The 14978-nt window shown below is 58.2% G+C and overlaps 1 protein-coding gene across 1 annotated transcript; it reads right to left on the reverse strand.

Annotated features, from left to right (window-relative positions):
* Positions 1–1246: 1246 nt before the first annotated feature.
* Positions 1247–14793, reverse strand: LOC148591277 (tRNA N6-adenosine threonylcarbamoyltransferase-like). The gene is made up of 11 exons (XM_088537884.1): positions 14677–14793; positions 11774–11893; positions 9676–9851; positions 6133–6228; positions 5266–5315; positions 5054–5132; positions 4329–4394; positions 2929–3019; positions 2764–2839; positions 1426–1524; positions 1247–1337 (listed from the first exon to the last, which is right to left on the reverse strand). The coding sequence occupies exons 1-11, from the start codon at positions 14789–14791 to the stop codon at positions 1298–1300; spliced, it is 1008 nt and encodes a 335-aa protein (XP_088394010.1). The 5' UTR covers positions 14792–14793; the 3' UTR covers positions 1247–1297.
* Positions 14794–14978: the final 185 nt, after the last annotated feature.

A 14978-nucleotide genomic window follows, 5' to 3' on the forward strand; every position in this document is an offset into this window, starting at 1 on the left:
AGGAGTCCGGGAAGGGGCCCGGGAATGTGGGAAGGGTCCTCGGAATTCGGGAAGGGACTGGGAATATGGGAAGGGGCCCAGGCGTCCAGGAAGGGCCCGGGAATGTGGAAAGGGCCCAGGAATCCCAGGAAGGGGCCCAGGAATCCGGGAAGGGGTTTGGGAATCCGGGAAGGGGCCCCATAATCCGGGAAGGGCCCGGGAATGTGGGAAGGGCCCGGGAGTCCCGGGAAGGGGCCCGGGAATCGGGAAGGGGCCCAGGCGTCCGGGCAGGTCCCTGGAATCCTGGGAAGGGGTTTGGGAATCCCGGGAAGGGGTTTGGGAATCTGGGAAGGGGTTTGGGAATCCCGGGAAGGGGCCCAGGCGTCCGGGTACCTCCGACCACCTTGAGTCGCCTTTGAGAGCGGCCCCGCCCCCCCCGTGGGGGGAGGGGAGGGGATTCCCGGGGGGGGGGCGGGGCCGTCCCGGAGGAGCCGGTTTTTCCGCCCCGCCCCCTCCGGGAAAAGGGGCCCCGGCGTCCGGGAGCGGCGAGCGGATCCCTGCCAAATAGGGAGCCATTGGGATCCCCCATAGGGAGCCCCCTGCCAAATAGGGAGCCATTGGGAGCCCCATAGGGAGCCCCTGCCAAATAGGGAGCCATTGGGAGCCCCATAGGGAGCCCCTGCCAAATAGGGAGCCATTGGGAGCCCCATAGGGAGCCCCCTGCCAAATAGGGAGCCATTGGGAGCCCCATAGGGAGTCCCTGCCAAATAGGGAGCCATTGGGAGCCCCATAGGGAGCCCCTGCCAAATAGGGAGCCATGGGGAGCCCCATAGGGAACCCCCTGCCAAATAGGGAGCCATTGGGAGCCCCATAGGGAGCCCCCTTGCCAAATAGGGAGCCATTGGGAGCCCCATAGGGAGCCCCTGCCAAATAGGGAGCCATTGGGAGCCCCATAGGGAGTCCCTGCCAAATAGGGAGCCATTGGGATCCCCCATAGGGAGCCCCTGCCAAATAGGGAGCCATTGGGAGCCCCATAGGGACCCCCTGCCAAATAGGGAGCCATGGGGAGCCCCATAGGGAGCCCCTGCCCCATAGGGACCCATTGCCACATAGTGATCCATGGGGCTGCCCCATAGGGACCCCCCTGCCATATACTGATCCATAGAGTTCCAGGAAGGGGCCCAGGCGTCCGGGCCATCCTGTCAACCCCCCCCCCCCCCCCCTTTTTACCCCCCCACCCCATATAAAAGAGACGGAGCCGTGTGGGGGGGGGGTGGAGCCTTTATTGAGGGGGCGGAGCCTCCGGGGGGGGGCGGGGTCAATCCCGCCACGTGACCTCGACCTCGTCCGTGCGGTACCTGGTCGGGGGGGGGGGAAGAGAAAAAGGGGGCGGGGTCAGAGGCGGGACCCGCACGGGCCCCTCCCCCTTTCCCCACCCCCGCTCACCTCTGCGTGACGCCCGATTGGGCCACGTCGGTCACCTGACCCACGCGGAGCATCTCCCAGCCGGCCTGGGCGATCATGGCGCCGTTGTCCACGCAGTACCTGCGAGAGCCGGACGCCTGGGCCCCTTCCCGGCCCCCTCCGCCCCACAGATCACTATTTGGCAGGGGGTCCCTATGGGGATCCCAATGGCTCCCTATTTGGCAGGGGGCTCCCTATGGGGCTCCCAATAGCTCCCTATTTGGCAGGGGCTCCCTATGGGGCTCCCAATGGCTCCCTATTTGGCAGGGGCTCCCTATGGGGCTCCCAATGGCTCCCTATTTGGCAGGGGTTCCCTATGGGGCTCCCAATGGCTCCCTATTTGGCAGGGGACTCCCTATGGGGATCCCAATGGCTCCCTATTTGGCAGGGGGTTCCCTATGGGGCTCCCAATGGCTCCCTATTTGGCAGGTTGTTCCCTATGGGGCTCCCAATGGCTCCCTATTTGGCAGGGGTTCCCTATGGGGCTCCCAATGGCTCCCTATTTGGCAGGGGCTCCCTATGGGGCTCCCAATGGCTCCCTATTTGGCAGGTTGTTCCCTATGGGGCTCCCAATGGCTCCCTATTTGGCAGGGGGCTCCCTATGGGGCTCCCAATGGCTCCCTATTTGGCAGGGGGCTCCCTATGGGGATCCCAATGGCTCCCTATTTGGCAGGGGGTCCCTATGGGGATCCCAATGGCTCCCTATTTGGCAGGGGCTCCCTATGGCGCTCCCAATGGCTCCCTATTTGGCAGGGGGCTCCCTATGGGGATCCCAATGGCTCCCTATTTGGCAGGGGGCTCCCTATGGGGCTCCCAATGGCTCCCTATTTGGCAGGTTGTTCCCTATGGGGCTCCCAATGGCTCCCTATTTGGCAGGGGGCTCCCTATGGGGCTCCCAATGGCTCCCTATTTGGCAGGGGCGCCCTATGGGGCTCCCAATGGATCACTATTTGGCAATGAGCTCCCTATGGGGATCCCAATGGCTCCCTATTTGGCAGGGGCTCCCTATGGGGCTCCCAATGGCTCCCTATTTGGCAATGGGCTCCCTATGGGGCTCCCAATGGCTCCCTATTTGGCAGGGGGCTCCCTATGGGGCTCCCCATGGCTCCCTATTTGGCAGGGGCTCCCAATGGGGCTCCCAATGGCTCCCTATTTGGCAGGGGCTCCCTATGGGGCTCCCAATGGCTCCCTATTTGGCAGGGCCTCCCTATGGGGCTCCCAATGGCTCCCTATTTGGCAGGGGGCTCCCTATGGGGAAATCAATGGCTCCCTATTTGGCAATGGGGATAACGGGGCTCCCGGACGCCGGGGCCCCCTCACCTCTCGTCCATGGCGCACAGCCGGGCGCCCCGGGCCCTGCACATGGTCCCCATCATCTCCTGCAGCCGCTCGTTACCTGCGGGGCGGCGCCGTGGGGGGCGGGGCCCGGACGCCGGGGCCCCTCCCCTCCCCTTCCCTCCCCACCAATCCCGGCCGCCCACGTACAGGCGACTCCGCCCACCAGCAGCACCTCGGTGGAACGGCATTGGGCGGCCGCCCGCTCCGTCACCTCCACCAGCATTGCGAACACCGTCTCCTGCGGGGCCATTAATACTCATTAATACTCATTAATACTCATTAGTACCCATTAACACACACTAATACCCACTAATACCCCATGGGGCAAGCATCGCCCTTTAATACTCATTAATACTCATTAGTACCCATTAATACTCAGTGATACCCACTAATACCCCATGGGACCAGTATTGCCCTTTAATACTCATTGGTACCCATTAATACTCATCGATACCCATTAATACTCATTGGTACCCGTTAATGCTCCCTTGAGCCAGTATTGCCCTTTAATACTCATTAGCACTCGTTAGGACCCATTAATACCCCCTGGAACCAGTATGGCCCTTTAATACTCTTTAGCACTCATTAGTACCCATTAATATTCCCTGGAGCCAGGATTGCCCTTTAATATTCATTAGCACTCATTAGGACCCATAAATGCTCCCTAGAACCAGTATTGCCCTTTAATACTCTTTAGCACTCATTAGTACCCATTAATACTCCCTGGAACCAGTATGGCCCTTTAATATTCATTAGCACTCGTTAGGACCCATTAATATTCCCTGGAACCAGTATGGCCCTTTAATACTCATTAGCACTCATTAGTACCCATTAATACTCCCTGGAACCAGTATTGCCCTTTAGTACTCATCAGCACTCATTAGCACCCATTAATGCTCCCTGGAGCCAGTATGGCCCTTTAGTATTCATTAGCACTCGTTAGTACCCCGTGGAGCTAACAATACCCAATAATACCAATTAACATTCCATGCGGCCATTAATGCCCAATATTATGCATTAATACTTATTAGTACCCCATGAGGCTACTAATGCTCATTAATATCCATTAAAACTAATTACTACTCTATGCAGCCAATAATACCCAATTATGGCCAGTAACACCCTATGGGGTTATTAATGTTCATTAATACCCATTAATACTCATAAAGACTCTATGGGGCTCTTGATGCTCATTAATACCCATAAGTCCTTATTAGCATCCCACACAGCCAATAATGCCCATTAAGAGCCTATGGGGCTCTTAATAGTCATTAATAAACATTAATACTCATTAGTACCCATTAATACCTCCTGGGGGCAGTAATGCCTGTCAGTACCCCCTAATACTCATTAATACTCAATTGGGTATTGATGAGTATTAATGGTCATTACTTACCCCCCTGGGCCCATAGTACTTGTTAATACCCCTTGATACTCATTAGTGCCCCATAGACCTCATAATACCCAATAACACTAATGAATATGCACTGGGCTCATTAGTGCTCACTAATACTCATTAATACTCGTTAATACTCATTAATACTGACCTGCAGGGAGAAGCAGAGATCCTCCACGGACGCCTCCCCCGACGCCAGGAGCTGCGGAGCCGCCGCCTGCGGGGGGTAACCGGACGCCTGGGCCCCTTCCCGGAGCCCCACGGCCCTATGGGGCGCTATGGGGCAGGGGAGCCCTATGGGGCAGCCCCATGGATCACTATATGGCAGGGGGTCCCTATGGGGATTTCAAAGGCTCCCTATTTGGCAGGGGCTTCCTATGGGGATCCCAATGGCTCCCTATTTGGCAGGGGGTCCCTATGGGGCTCCCAATGGCTCCCTATTTGGCAGGGGGCTCCCTATGGGGCTCCCAATGGCTCCCTATTTGGCAGGGGGTTCCCTATGGGGCTCCCAATGGCTCCCTATTTGGCAGGGGCTCCCTATGGGGCTCCCAATGGCTCCCTATTTGGCAGGGGGTCCCTATGGGGATCCCAATGGCTCCCTATTTGGCAGGGGCTCCCTATGGGGCTCCCAATGGCTCCCTATTTGGCAGGGGGTCCCTATGGGGCTCCCAATGGCTCCCTATTTGGCAAGGGGCTCCCTATGGGGCTCCCAATGGCTCCCTATTTGGCAGGGGGCTCCCTATGGGGGATCCCAATGGCTCCCTATTTGGCAGGGGGCTCCCTATGGGGATCCCCATGGCTCCCTATTTGGCAACGGGAAAAACGGGTCTCCCGGACGCCGGGGCCCCTTTCCCGGACGCCGGGGCCCCTCCTCACCTCCAGGTGGGACAGGAGGCCGGAGAAGGAGACGTCCAGGCCCTTCACCACGTAGGGCAGCTCCAGCAGCTTCGTCCCCCTGGAAAAGCCCCCAGTTGCCCCATGGGGATCCCCCAAAGAGGGGCCCCGGCGTCCGGGAAGGGGCCCCGGCGTCCGGGAAGGGGCCCCGGTGTCCGGGAAGGGGCCCCGGCGTCCGGGCCGGCCCCACTCACTTCTTGGCCAGTTGCTCGATGTTGTAGCCGGGACTGGGGTCATTGGAGATCTGCGGGGGGGAAGGAAGGGGAAAGAGGGGGGGTTAGAGGGGCCCCGGCGTCCGGGAGCCCCGTTGGCCCCATTGCCAAATAGGGAGCCATTGGGATCCCCATAGGGAGCCCCTGCCAAATAGGGAGCCATTGGGAGCCCCATAGGGAGCCCCCTGCCAAATAGTGATCCATAGGGCTGCCCCATAGGGAGCCCCTGCCAAATAGGGAGCCATTGGGAACCCCATAGGGAGCCCCTGCCAAATAGGGAGCCATTGGGAGCCCCATAGGGAGCCCCTTGCCAAATAGGGAGCCATTGGGATCCCCACAGGGAACCCCCTGCCAAATAGGGAGCCATTGGGAGCCCCATAGGGAGCCCCTTGCCAAATAGTGATCCATGGGGCTGCCCCATAGGGAGCCCCTGCCAAATAGGGAGCCATTGGGAGCCCCATAGGGAGCCCCTGCCAAATAGGGAGCCATTGGGAGCCCCATAGGGAGCCCCTTGCCAAATAGTGATCCATGGGGCTGCCCCATAGGGAGCCCCTGCCAAATAGGGAGCCATTGGGAGCCCCATAGGGAGCCCCTGCCAAATAGGGAGCCATTGGGAGCCCCATAGGGAGCCCCCTGCCAAATAGGGAGCCACTGAAATCCCCATAGGGAGCCCCTGCCAAATAGGGAGCCATTGGGAGCCCCATAGGGAGCCCCTTGCCAAATAGGGAGCCATTGGGATCCCCATAGGGAGCCCCTTGCCAAATAGTGATCCATTGCCCCATAGCGCCCCATGGGGCTGCCCCATAGCGCCCTCCCGCCCCATAGCGCCCCATAGCGCCCCACGGGTACCCGCAGCGCCCGCGCCAGCCGGTCCAGGCAGTTGCCCACGGCCACGTCCAGGGTCTCCCCCAGGATCCGGTAGCGGCGCCGGGAGAAGGCGATGACCTGGGGGGGGGGGGGGGACACGCGGGTTATCCCGGGTTATCCCGGGTTATCCCGTGTCACCCTGTTTGAGCCCATATTACCCCCCTTTATCCCCTATTACCCCCCTTTATCCCATATTACCCCCCTTTATCCCATTTTATCCCCCATTATCCCACCTTATCCTATGTTATCCCACCTTATCCCATGTTATTGTGTGTTATCCCGTGTTATCCTGTGTTATCCCGTGTCACCCTGTTTGAGGCCATATTATCCCCCTTTATCCCATTTTGTCCCCCTTTATCCCATTTTATCCCCCATTATCCCACCTTATCCCATGTTATCCCACCTTATCCCATGTTATTGTGTGTTATCCCGGGTTATCCCGTGTCACCCTGTTTGAGGCCATATTATCCCCCTTTATCCCATTTTGTCCCATTATCTCACGTTATCCCACCTTATCCCATGTTATCCCACCTTATCCCATGTTATTGTGTGTTATCCCGGGTTATCCCGGGTTATCCCGTGTCACCCTGTTTGAGGCCATATTATCCCCCTTTATCCCATTTTGTCCCATTATCTCACGTTATCCCACCTTATCCCATGTTATCCCACCTTATCCCATGTTATTGTGTGTTATCCCGTGTTATCCTGTGTTATCCCGTGTCACCCTGTTTGAGGCCATATTATCCCCCTTTATCCCATTTTGTCCCATTATCTCACGTTATCCCACCTTATCCCATGTTATCCCACCTTATCCCATGTTATTGTGTGTTATCCCGGGTTATCCTGTGTTATCCCGTGTCACCCTGTTTGAGCCCATATTATCCCCCTTTATCCCATTTTGTCCCATTATCTCACGTTATCCCACCTTATCCCATGTTATCCCACCTTATCCCATGTTATTGTGTGTTATCCCGGGTTATCCTGTGTTATCCCGTGTCACCCTGTTTGAGCCCATATTATCCCCCTTTATCCCATTTTGTCCCATTATCTCACGTTATCCCACCTTATCCCATGTTATCCCACCTTATCCCATGTTATTGTGTGTTATCCCGGGTTATCCCGGGTTATCCCGTGTCACCCTGTTTGAGGCCATATTATCCCCCTTTATCCCATTTTGTCCCATTATCTCACGTTATCCCACCTTATCCCATGTTATCCCACCTTATCCCATGTTATCCCACCTTATCCCATGTTATCCCACCTTATCCCGTGTTATTGCATGTTACCCCATGTTATATCCCGTGTCATCGCCCTTCACCTCCCTTTCCCACACATTATTCTGCATTATCCCGTGTTATCCCGTGTTCTGGCCCACATTATCCCGTGTTATCCCATGTTCTGCCCCGTGTTATCCCGTGACGCTATAACGCGCTCTAACATACTCAGTAATGCTGTAAACACGGGATAACACGGGATAACACGGGATAACACGGGATAACACGGGATAACACGGGATAACACGGGATAACTTCATTACTGAGTATGTTAGAGCGCGTTATAGCGTGTTACGGCCCGTCATGGCGTGTCCCGGCGTGTCATAGCGTGTCATAACGTGTCATAGCGTGTCATAACATGTTATGGCATGTCATAGCGTGTCACGGTGTGTCACATCGTGTCATGACGTGTCACAACATGTCATAACATGTCATATCGTGTCACAACGTGTCATATCGTGTCATATTGCGTCATATCGTGTCACATCGTGTCACGTGTCATATCGTATCATATTGTGTCATATTGTGTCATATCGTGTCATAATATGTCATAGCATGTCATATCGTGTCATAACATGTCATATCGTGTCACATCGTGTCACATCGTGTCACATCGTGTCATACCATGTCATGGCGTGTCATATTATGTCATGACGTGTCATAACATGTCATACCATGTCATATCATGTCATATCGTGTGACATCGTGTCACGTGTCATATCGTGTCATATCGCGTCATATCGTGTCATATCGTGTCACATCGTTCACAACGCGTCATATCGTGTCATATTGTGTCATATCGCGTCATATCGCGTCACATCGTGTCACATCATGTCACATCGTGTCACGTGTCATATCGTGTCATATTGTGTCACATTGTGTCACATTGTGTCACAACGTGTCATAACATGTCATATCGTGTCACAACGTGTCACATCGTGTCACGTGTCATATCGTGTCATATCCTGTCATATCGTGTCATATTGTGTCATGACGTGTCATATCGCATCATATCATGTCATATCGTGTCACATCGTGTCACAACGTGTCATATCGTGTCATATCGTGTCATGACGTGTCACAACGTGTCATATCATGTCATATCGTGCCATAGCGTGTCATAAATCATATCGCGTCATATCATGTCATATTGCATCATATCATGTCATATCATGTCATATTGTGTCATAGCGCATCACATCATGTCATATCATATCACATCGTGTCATACCATGTCATGGCGTGTCATATCGTGTCATGGCGTGTCACAACATGTCATAACATGTCATATTGTGTCATATTGTGTCACGTGTCATATCGTGTCACGACGTGTCATAACGTGTCATATCATGTCATATCATGTCATATCGTGTCACATCGTGTCACATCCTGTCTCAACATGTCATATCGTGTCACATCGTGTCATATCGTGTCATATCGTGTCACATCGTGTCATACCATGTCATGGCGTGTCATATCATGTCATGACGTGTCACAACGTGTCACAATGTGTCATATCGTGTCATATCATGTCATGACGTGTCACATCGTGTCACGTGTCATATCGTGTCATATCATGTCATATCGTGTCATATCGTCTCACATCGTGTCACAACGTGTCATATCGTGTCATATCGTGTCATGACGTGTCACAACGTGTCACAACGTGTCATATCGCATCATATCGCGTCACATCGTGTCACGTGTCATATCGTGTCATATCGCGTCATATCGTGTCACAACATGTCATAACGTGTCATATCGTGTCATATCCTGTCACGTCGTGTCACGTGTCATATCGTGTCATATCGTGTCATGACGAGTCATATCGTGTCATATCGTGTCATATCGTGTCATATCGTGTCACGTGTCATATCCTGTCATATTGTGTCACATCGTGTCACGTGTCATATCCTGTCATATTGTGTCATATCGTGTCATATCGTGTCATATCATGTCATATTGTGTCATGATGAGTCATATCGTGTCACAACATGTCATATCGTGTCATATCGTGTCATATTGTGTCACGTGTCATATCATATCGTGTCATATCGTGTCATATCGTGTCACATCGTGTCACAACGTGTCATAACATGTCATATCGTGTCATATCGTGTCACATCGTGTCACGTGTCATATCGCGTCATATCGCATCATATCGTGTCATATCGCGTCACATCGTGTCATATCGCGTCACATCGCGTCACATCGCGTCCCATCGCGCCCCCCCGCGTCCCCGCGCCGTCACCTGCGTGTTGCCGCCGCTCACGTAGAGCACGAGGGGGTCGCGCGCGCGGCCCAGCAGCCGCCCCATCTCGATGTGCCCCACGCAGTGGTTCACGGCCAGCAGGGGGCGGCCCCACAGCTGGGCCAGCGTGCGGGCCACCGCGGCCACCGCGGCCAGCGGCGCCCCCATGCCCGGGCCTGCGCGGGTAGGGACATGCTAAGGACATGGGACGATTCGAGGGCCCCTATGGGGTCCTATGGGGTCCCCCAAGCACCTCCCAGGTGTCCCCGACCTCCTACAAGGTCCCTATGCGGAGATAGAGTTGAACATGCTAAGAACATGCTAAGAACATGGGACGTTTTTATGGCTTTTAGGGGTCCTATGGGGTCCCCCGAGCGCCTCCCAGGTGTCCCCAAGGTCCCACCACGTCCCTATGCGGAGATATGGCTGAACATGCTAAGAACATGCTAAGAACATGCTAAGAACATGGGACGTTTTTAGGGCTTTTAGGGGTCCTATGGGGTCCCCCGAGCGCCCCCCAGGTGTCCCCGAGGTCCCACAAGGTCCCTGTGCGGAGATATGGCTGAACATGCTAAGAACATGCTAAGAACATGGGATGCTTTTAGGGTTCCTATGAGGTCCTATGGGGTCCCCATGGCCCCCCGAGCGCCTCCCAGGTGTCCCCGACCTCCTACGAGGTCCCTATGTGGAGATATGGCTGAACATGCTAAGAACATGCTAAGAACATGTGATGCTTTTAGGGGTCCTATGGGGTCCCCATGGTCCCCCAAGCACCTCCCAGGTGTCCCCGACCTCCTACGAGGTCCCCATGTGGAGATACGGCTGAACATGCTAAGAACATGCTAAGGACAAGTCCCCCCCATGTCCCTCCATGTCCCACGTTGCCCCCGTGTCACATGTGTTGCCCCCCGCCACTTGACCCCTCCCCCGATGTCACATGTTCCCTCCATATCCCATGTCCCATGTGTCCCCCTGTCCCATGTCCCCATGTCCCATGTCCCCCCGTTCCATGTCCCTCCCATGTCCCATGTGTCCCCATGTCCCATGTCCCCATGTCCCATGTCCCCCCTGTCCCATGTCCCCCCTGTCCCATGTCCCCCATGTCCCATGTGTCCCCCAGTCCCATGTGTCCCCATGTCCCCTGTCTCCATGTGTCCCCCATGTCCCCCTGTCCCATGTCCCCATGTCCCATGTCCCCCTGTTGCATGTCCCCCCATGTCCCATGTCCCCCAGTCCCATGTGTCCCCATGTCCCATGTCCCCATGTCCCATGTGTCCCCATGTCCCCCATGTCCCCATGTCCCATGTCCCATGTCCCCAATGTCCCATGTGTCCCCATGTCACCCTGTCCCATGTGTCTCCCACGTCCCACGTCCCCATGTCCCATGTCCCCATGTCCCATGTGTCCCTCCCATGTCCCCCGTCCTGTGTCCCCATGTCCTATGTCCCCATGTCCCCCCATGTCCCCATGTCCCATGTATCCCCATGTCCCCATGTCCCATGTCCCCATGTCCCATGTCCCCATGTCCCACGTCCGCCCCCACATCCCCCCTATATCCTGTATCCCATGTCCCCCATATCCCACATCCCATGTGTCCCATGTCCCACCCATGTCCCACCCATGTCCCCCCCATGTCCCACCCATGTCCCCCCCATGTCCCACACATGTCACACATGTCCCACACATGTCACACGTGTCATGTGTCCCCCCGGTCTCACCGCGGGTGAAGGCGACGCCGTGGACGTCCCCGGGCTCCACGTTGGCCTGGAGCCCCCATATCCCACATCCCATATCCCACATGTCCCATGTCCCACATGTCCCATATCCCACATGTCCCATGTCCCACATGTCCCATGTCCCACCCGTGTCCCACCCGTGTCACACACGTGTCCCCATGTCCCCCCGGTCTCACCGCGGGTGAAGGCGACGCCGTGGACGTCCCCGGGCTCCACGTTGGCCTGGAGCCCCCATATCCCACATCCCATATCCCACATGTCCCATGTCCCACATGTCCCATATCCCACATGTCCCATGTCACACACATGTCCCACACGTGTCACATGTCACACACGTGTCACCCGTGTCCCCCCGGTCTCACCGCGGGTGAAGGCGACGCCGTGGACGTCCCCGGGCTCCACGTTGGCCTCGCGCAGAGCGGCCGCCACCAGCGCCAGGAGCCGCCCCCGGTGGTGCCGGGCGGCCCCCGCCGGGGTGAACCCTGCACCGGGGTCAGCGGGGTCACCGGGGTCACCGGGTGTCACCCATGTCATTCACATGTCACCCCATGTCACCCTGTGTCACCCATGTCACCCGTATCACCCTGTGTCACCTGTGTCACCTGTATCACCATGTGTCACCTGTGTCACCTGTGTCACCCTGTGTCACCCTGTGTCACCCACACGTCACCCTGTGTCACCCATGTCACCATGTGTCACCCATGTCACCCGTATCACCATGTGTCACCTGTGTCACCCTGTGTCACCCACTCGCCACTCTGTGTCACCCTGTGTCACCCACACGTCACCCTGTGTCACCAAGTGTCACCCGTGTGTCACTCACACATCACCCCGTGTCACCCCGTGTCACCATGTGTCACTGCGTGTCACCCTGTGTCACCCACACGTCACCCTGTGTCACCAAGTGTCACCCGTGTGTCACTCACACATCACCCCGTGTCACCCCGTGTCACCATGTGTCACTGCGTGTCACCCTGTGTCACCCACACGTCACCATGTGTCACCCACATGTCACCCTGTGTCACCCTGTGTCACCACGTGTCACCGGGTGTCACCCGTGTGTCACTCACACGTCACCCTGTGTCACCCTGTGTCACCCGTGTGTCACTCACACGTCACCAGGTGTCACCCACATGTCACCCTGTGTCACCCTGTGTCACCCACATGTCACCCTGTGTCACCCGTGTGTCACTCACATGTCACCCTGTGTCACCCACATGTCACCCTGTGTCACCCATGTCACCCATGTCACCACGTGTCACCCACATGTCACCCTGTGTCACCCATGTCACCCGTGTCACCGCGTGTCACCGGGTGTCACCATGTGTCACTCACATGTCACCCCGTGTCACCCTGTGTCACCCATGTCACCGGGTGTCACCCACACGTCACCCTGTGTCATCGCGTGTCACCTACATGTCACCAGGTGTTGCCCACACGTCACCCTGTGTCACCCGTGTCACCCATGTCACCCACATGTCACCCTGTGTCACCATGTGTCACCGCGTGTCACCCCGTGTCACCCACATATCACCGTGTGTCACTCACATGTCACCCTGTGTCACCCTGTGTCACCCGTGTCACCCATGTCACCACGTGTCACCAGGTGTCACCCTGTGTCACCATGTGTCACCCGCACGCCACCCTGTGTCACCGCGTGTCACTTACGTGTCACCAGGTGTCACCCGCCTGTCACCCTGTGTCACCCTGTGTCACCAGGTGTCACCCGTGTCACCCCGTGTCACCAGGGTCACTCACATGTCACCCCGTGTCACCCATGTCACCCCTGTGTCACCTGTGTTACCCACGTGTCACTGGGGTCACCCATGTCACCATGTGTCACCCATGTCACCCTGTGTCACCAGGGTCACTCACATGTCACCTGTGTCACCCACATGTCACCGGGGTCACCCGTGTCACCATGTGTCACCAGGTGTCACCCCATGTGCCACCACATGTCACCATGTGTCACCCATGTCACCCTGTGTCACCCCATGTCACCTGGTATCACCCTGTGTCACCGGGTGTCACCCAGGTCACCCCGTGTCACTCACATGTCACCCTGTGTCATCGCGTGTCACTCACATGTCACCACATGTCACCCGGGTCACCCCATGTCACCCTGTGTCACGTGTCACCCCGTGTCACCCCATGGGACCCCGGGCCACCCGTGTAACCGGGGCCACCCAATGTCACCCTGTGTCACCTGTGTCACCCCGTGTCACCCCATGTCACCCCGTGTCACCCCTGTCACACACAGGGGCCTATAGGGGACTATGGGGTGGGGGGAGCCCCGGGGGGGGCGCTGACGTCAGCGAGGGGGGCAGGGCCAACGTGACGTCACAAACACCCCCCTCCGCTCCCCCCTCCCCTCCCGGGGGTGGAGCCAAAGTGACGTCATAAACGCCCCGTGGGGGGGGGGGAGAGCCGCGGCTCCCTCCTCCTCCCCCGCTGGTGCCGCTGACGTCACAGAGGGGCGGGGCTACCGCGACGTCACAAACGCCCCCCTCCCCTCCCTGCCCCCCCAGGGGGCGGAGTCGAAGTGACGTCACAAACGCCCCGTGGGGGGGGGGGGCGGGTGGGCTCCCGCCTCCCCCCTCCCCGGAGTGAAAGTGACGTCACAAACACGCCCCCCGGGGGCGGGGCCGAAGTGACGTCACAAACACCCCCTCCGCTCCCCCTCCCCTCCGGGGGCGGGGCCAAAGTGACGTCAGAAACACCCCGTGGGGGGGTGGAAGAACCGCGGCTCCCCCCCCACCGGTGCCTCTGACGTCACAAGGGGGCGGGTCTACCGCGACGTCACAACCACCCCCCCTCCGCTCCCCCCTCCCCTCCCGGGGGGCGGGGCCGCAGTGACGTCACAAACACCCCGGGGGGGCGGGGAAGAACCGCGGCTCCCCCCCCCCCACCGGTGCCTCTGACGTCACAAGGGGGCGGGGCTACCGCGACGTCACAAACACCCCCCTGCGCTCCCCCCTCCCCTCCCGGGGGGCGGGGCCGCAGTGACGTCACAAACACCCCGTGGGGGGGGGGGGAAGAGCCGCGGCTCCTCCCCCCACCGGTGCCTCTGACGTCACAAGGGGGCGGGGCTACCGCGACGTCACGACCACCCCCCTCCGCTCCCCCCTCCCCTCCGGGGGGCGGGGCCGCAGTGACGTCACAAACCCTCCTCCGCTCCCCCCCCCCTCCGCGCCCCGGTGTGTGTGTGTGTGTGGGGGGGTTCCCCGCGCGCGCTGACGTCACGGCGCAGGGGGCGGGGCCTCACCGTGTCCCGGCGGCGTGACGTAGGTGGCGCGCGGGTTGCTGAGGACGCGCCCGTCGCGCACCAGCCCCGCCCCCACCTTGTTGGCGGAGCCCTCCAGCCCCAGCACCACCGGCATGACGTCACACCGCGCCGCCGACGTCACCGCCGACGTCAGAGCGAGGCCGCCGCGCGCCGCCGCCGCCGCCTCCGCGCGCCCCCGCTTCCGCCCGCGCGCTTCCGCTTCCGCCCGCGTGGCGCCGCGCGCGCTGATTGGCCGGCGCCGGGCGAGGGGGCGGGGGGAGCGCGGCGCGCGCTGATTGGTG

This window comes from Tinamus guttatus, unplaced genomic scaffold, assembly GCF_059628265.1.
Source record: "Tinamus guttatus ecotype Peru unplaced genomic scaffold, ASM5962826v1 Tinamus_guttatus_pri_ptg000876l, whole genome shotgun sequence".
Classification (NCBI taxonomy): domain Eukaryota; kingdom Metazoa; phylum Chordata; class Aves; order Tinamiformes; family Tinamidae; genus Tinamus; species Tinamus guttatus.

Bases quoted from the DNA above. Each gene is read 5' to 3' on its own strand.
- LOC148591277 (XM_088537884.1), bottom strand. From the start codon at position 14,791: ATGCCGGTGGTGCTGGGGCTGGAGGGCTCCGCCAACAAGGTGGGGGCG. The intron at 9,852-11,773 runs GTGAGACCGGGG...CTACCCGCGCAG, and splicing joins CGGCGTCGCCTTCACCCGCG to GCCCGGGCATGGGGGCGCCG. The intron at 3,020-4,328 runs GTCAGTATTAAT...ATGGCCCCGCAG, and splicing joins ATCTCTGCTTCTCCCTGCAG to GAGACGGTGTTCGCAATGCT.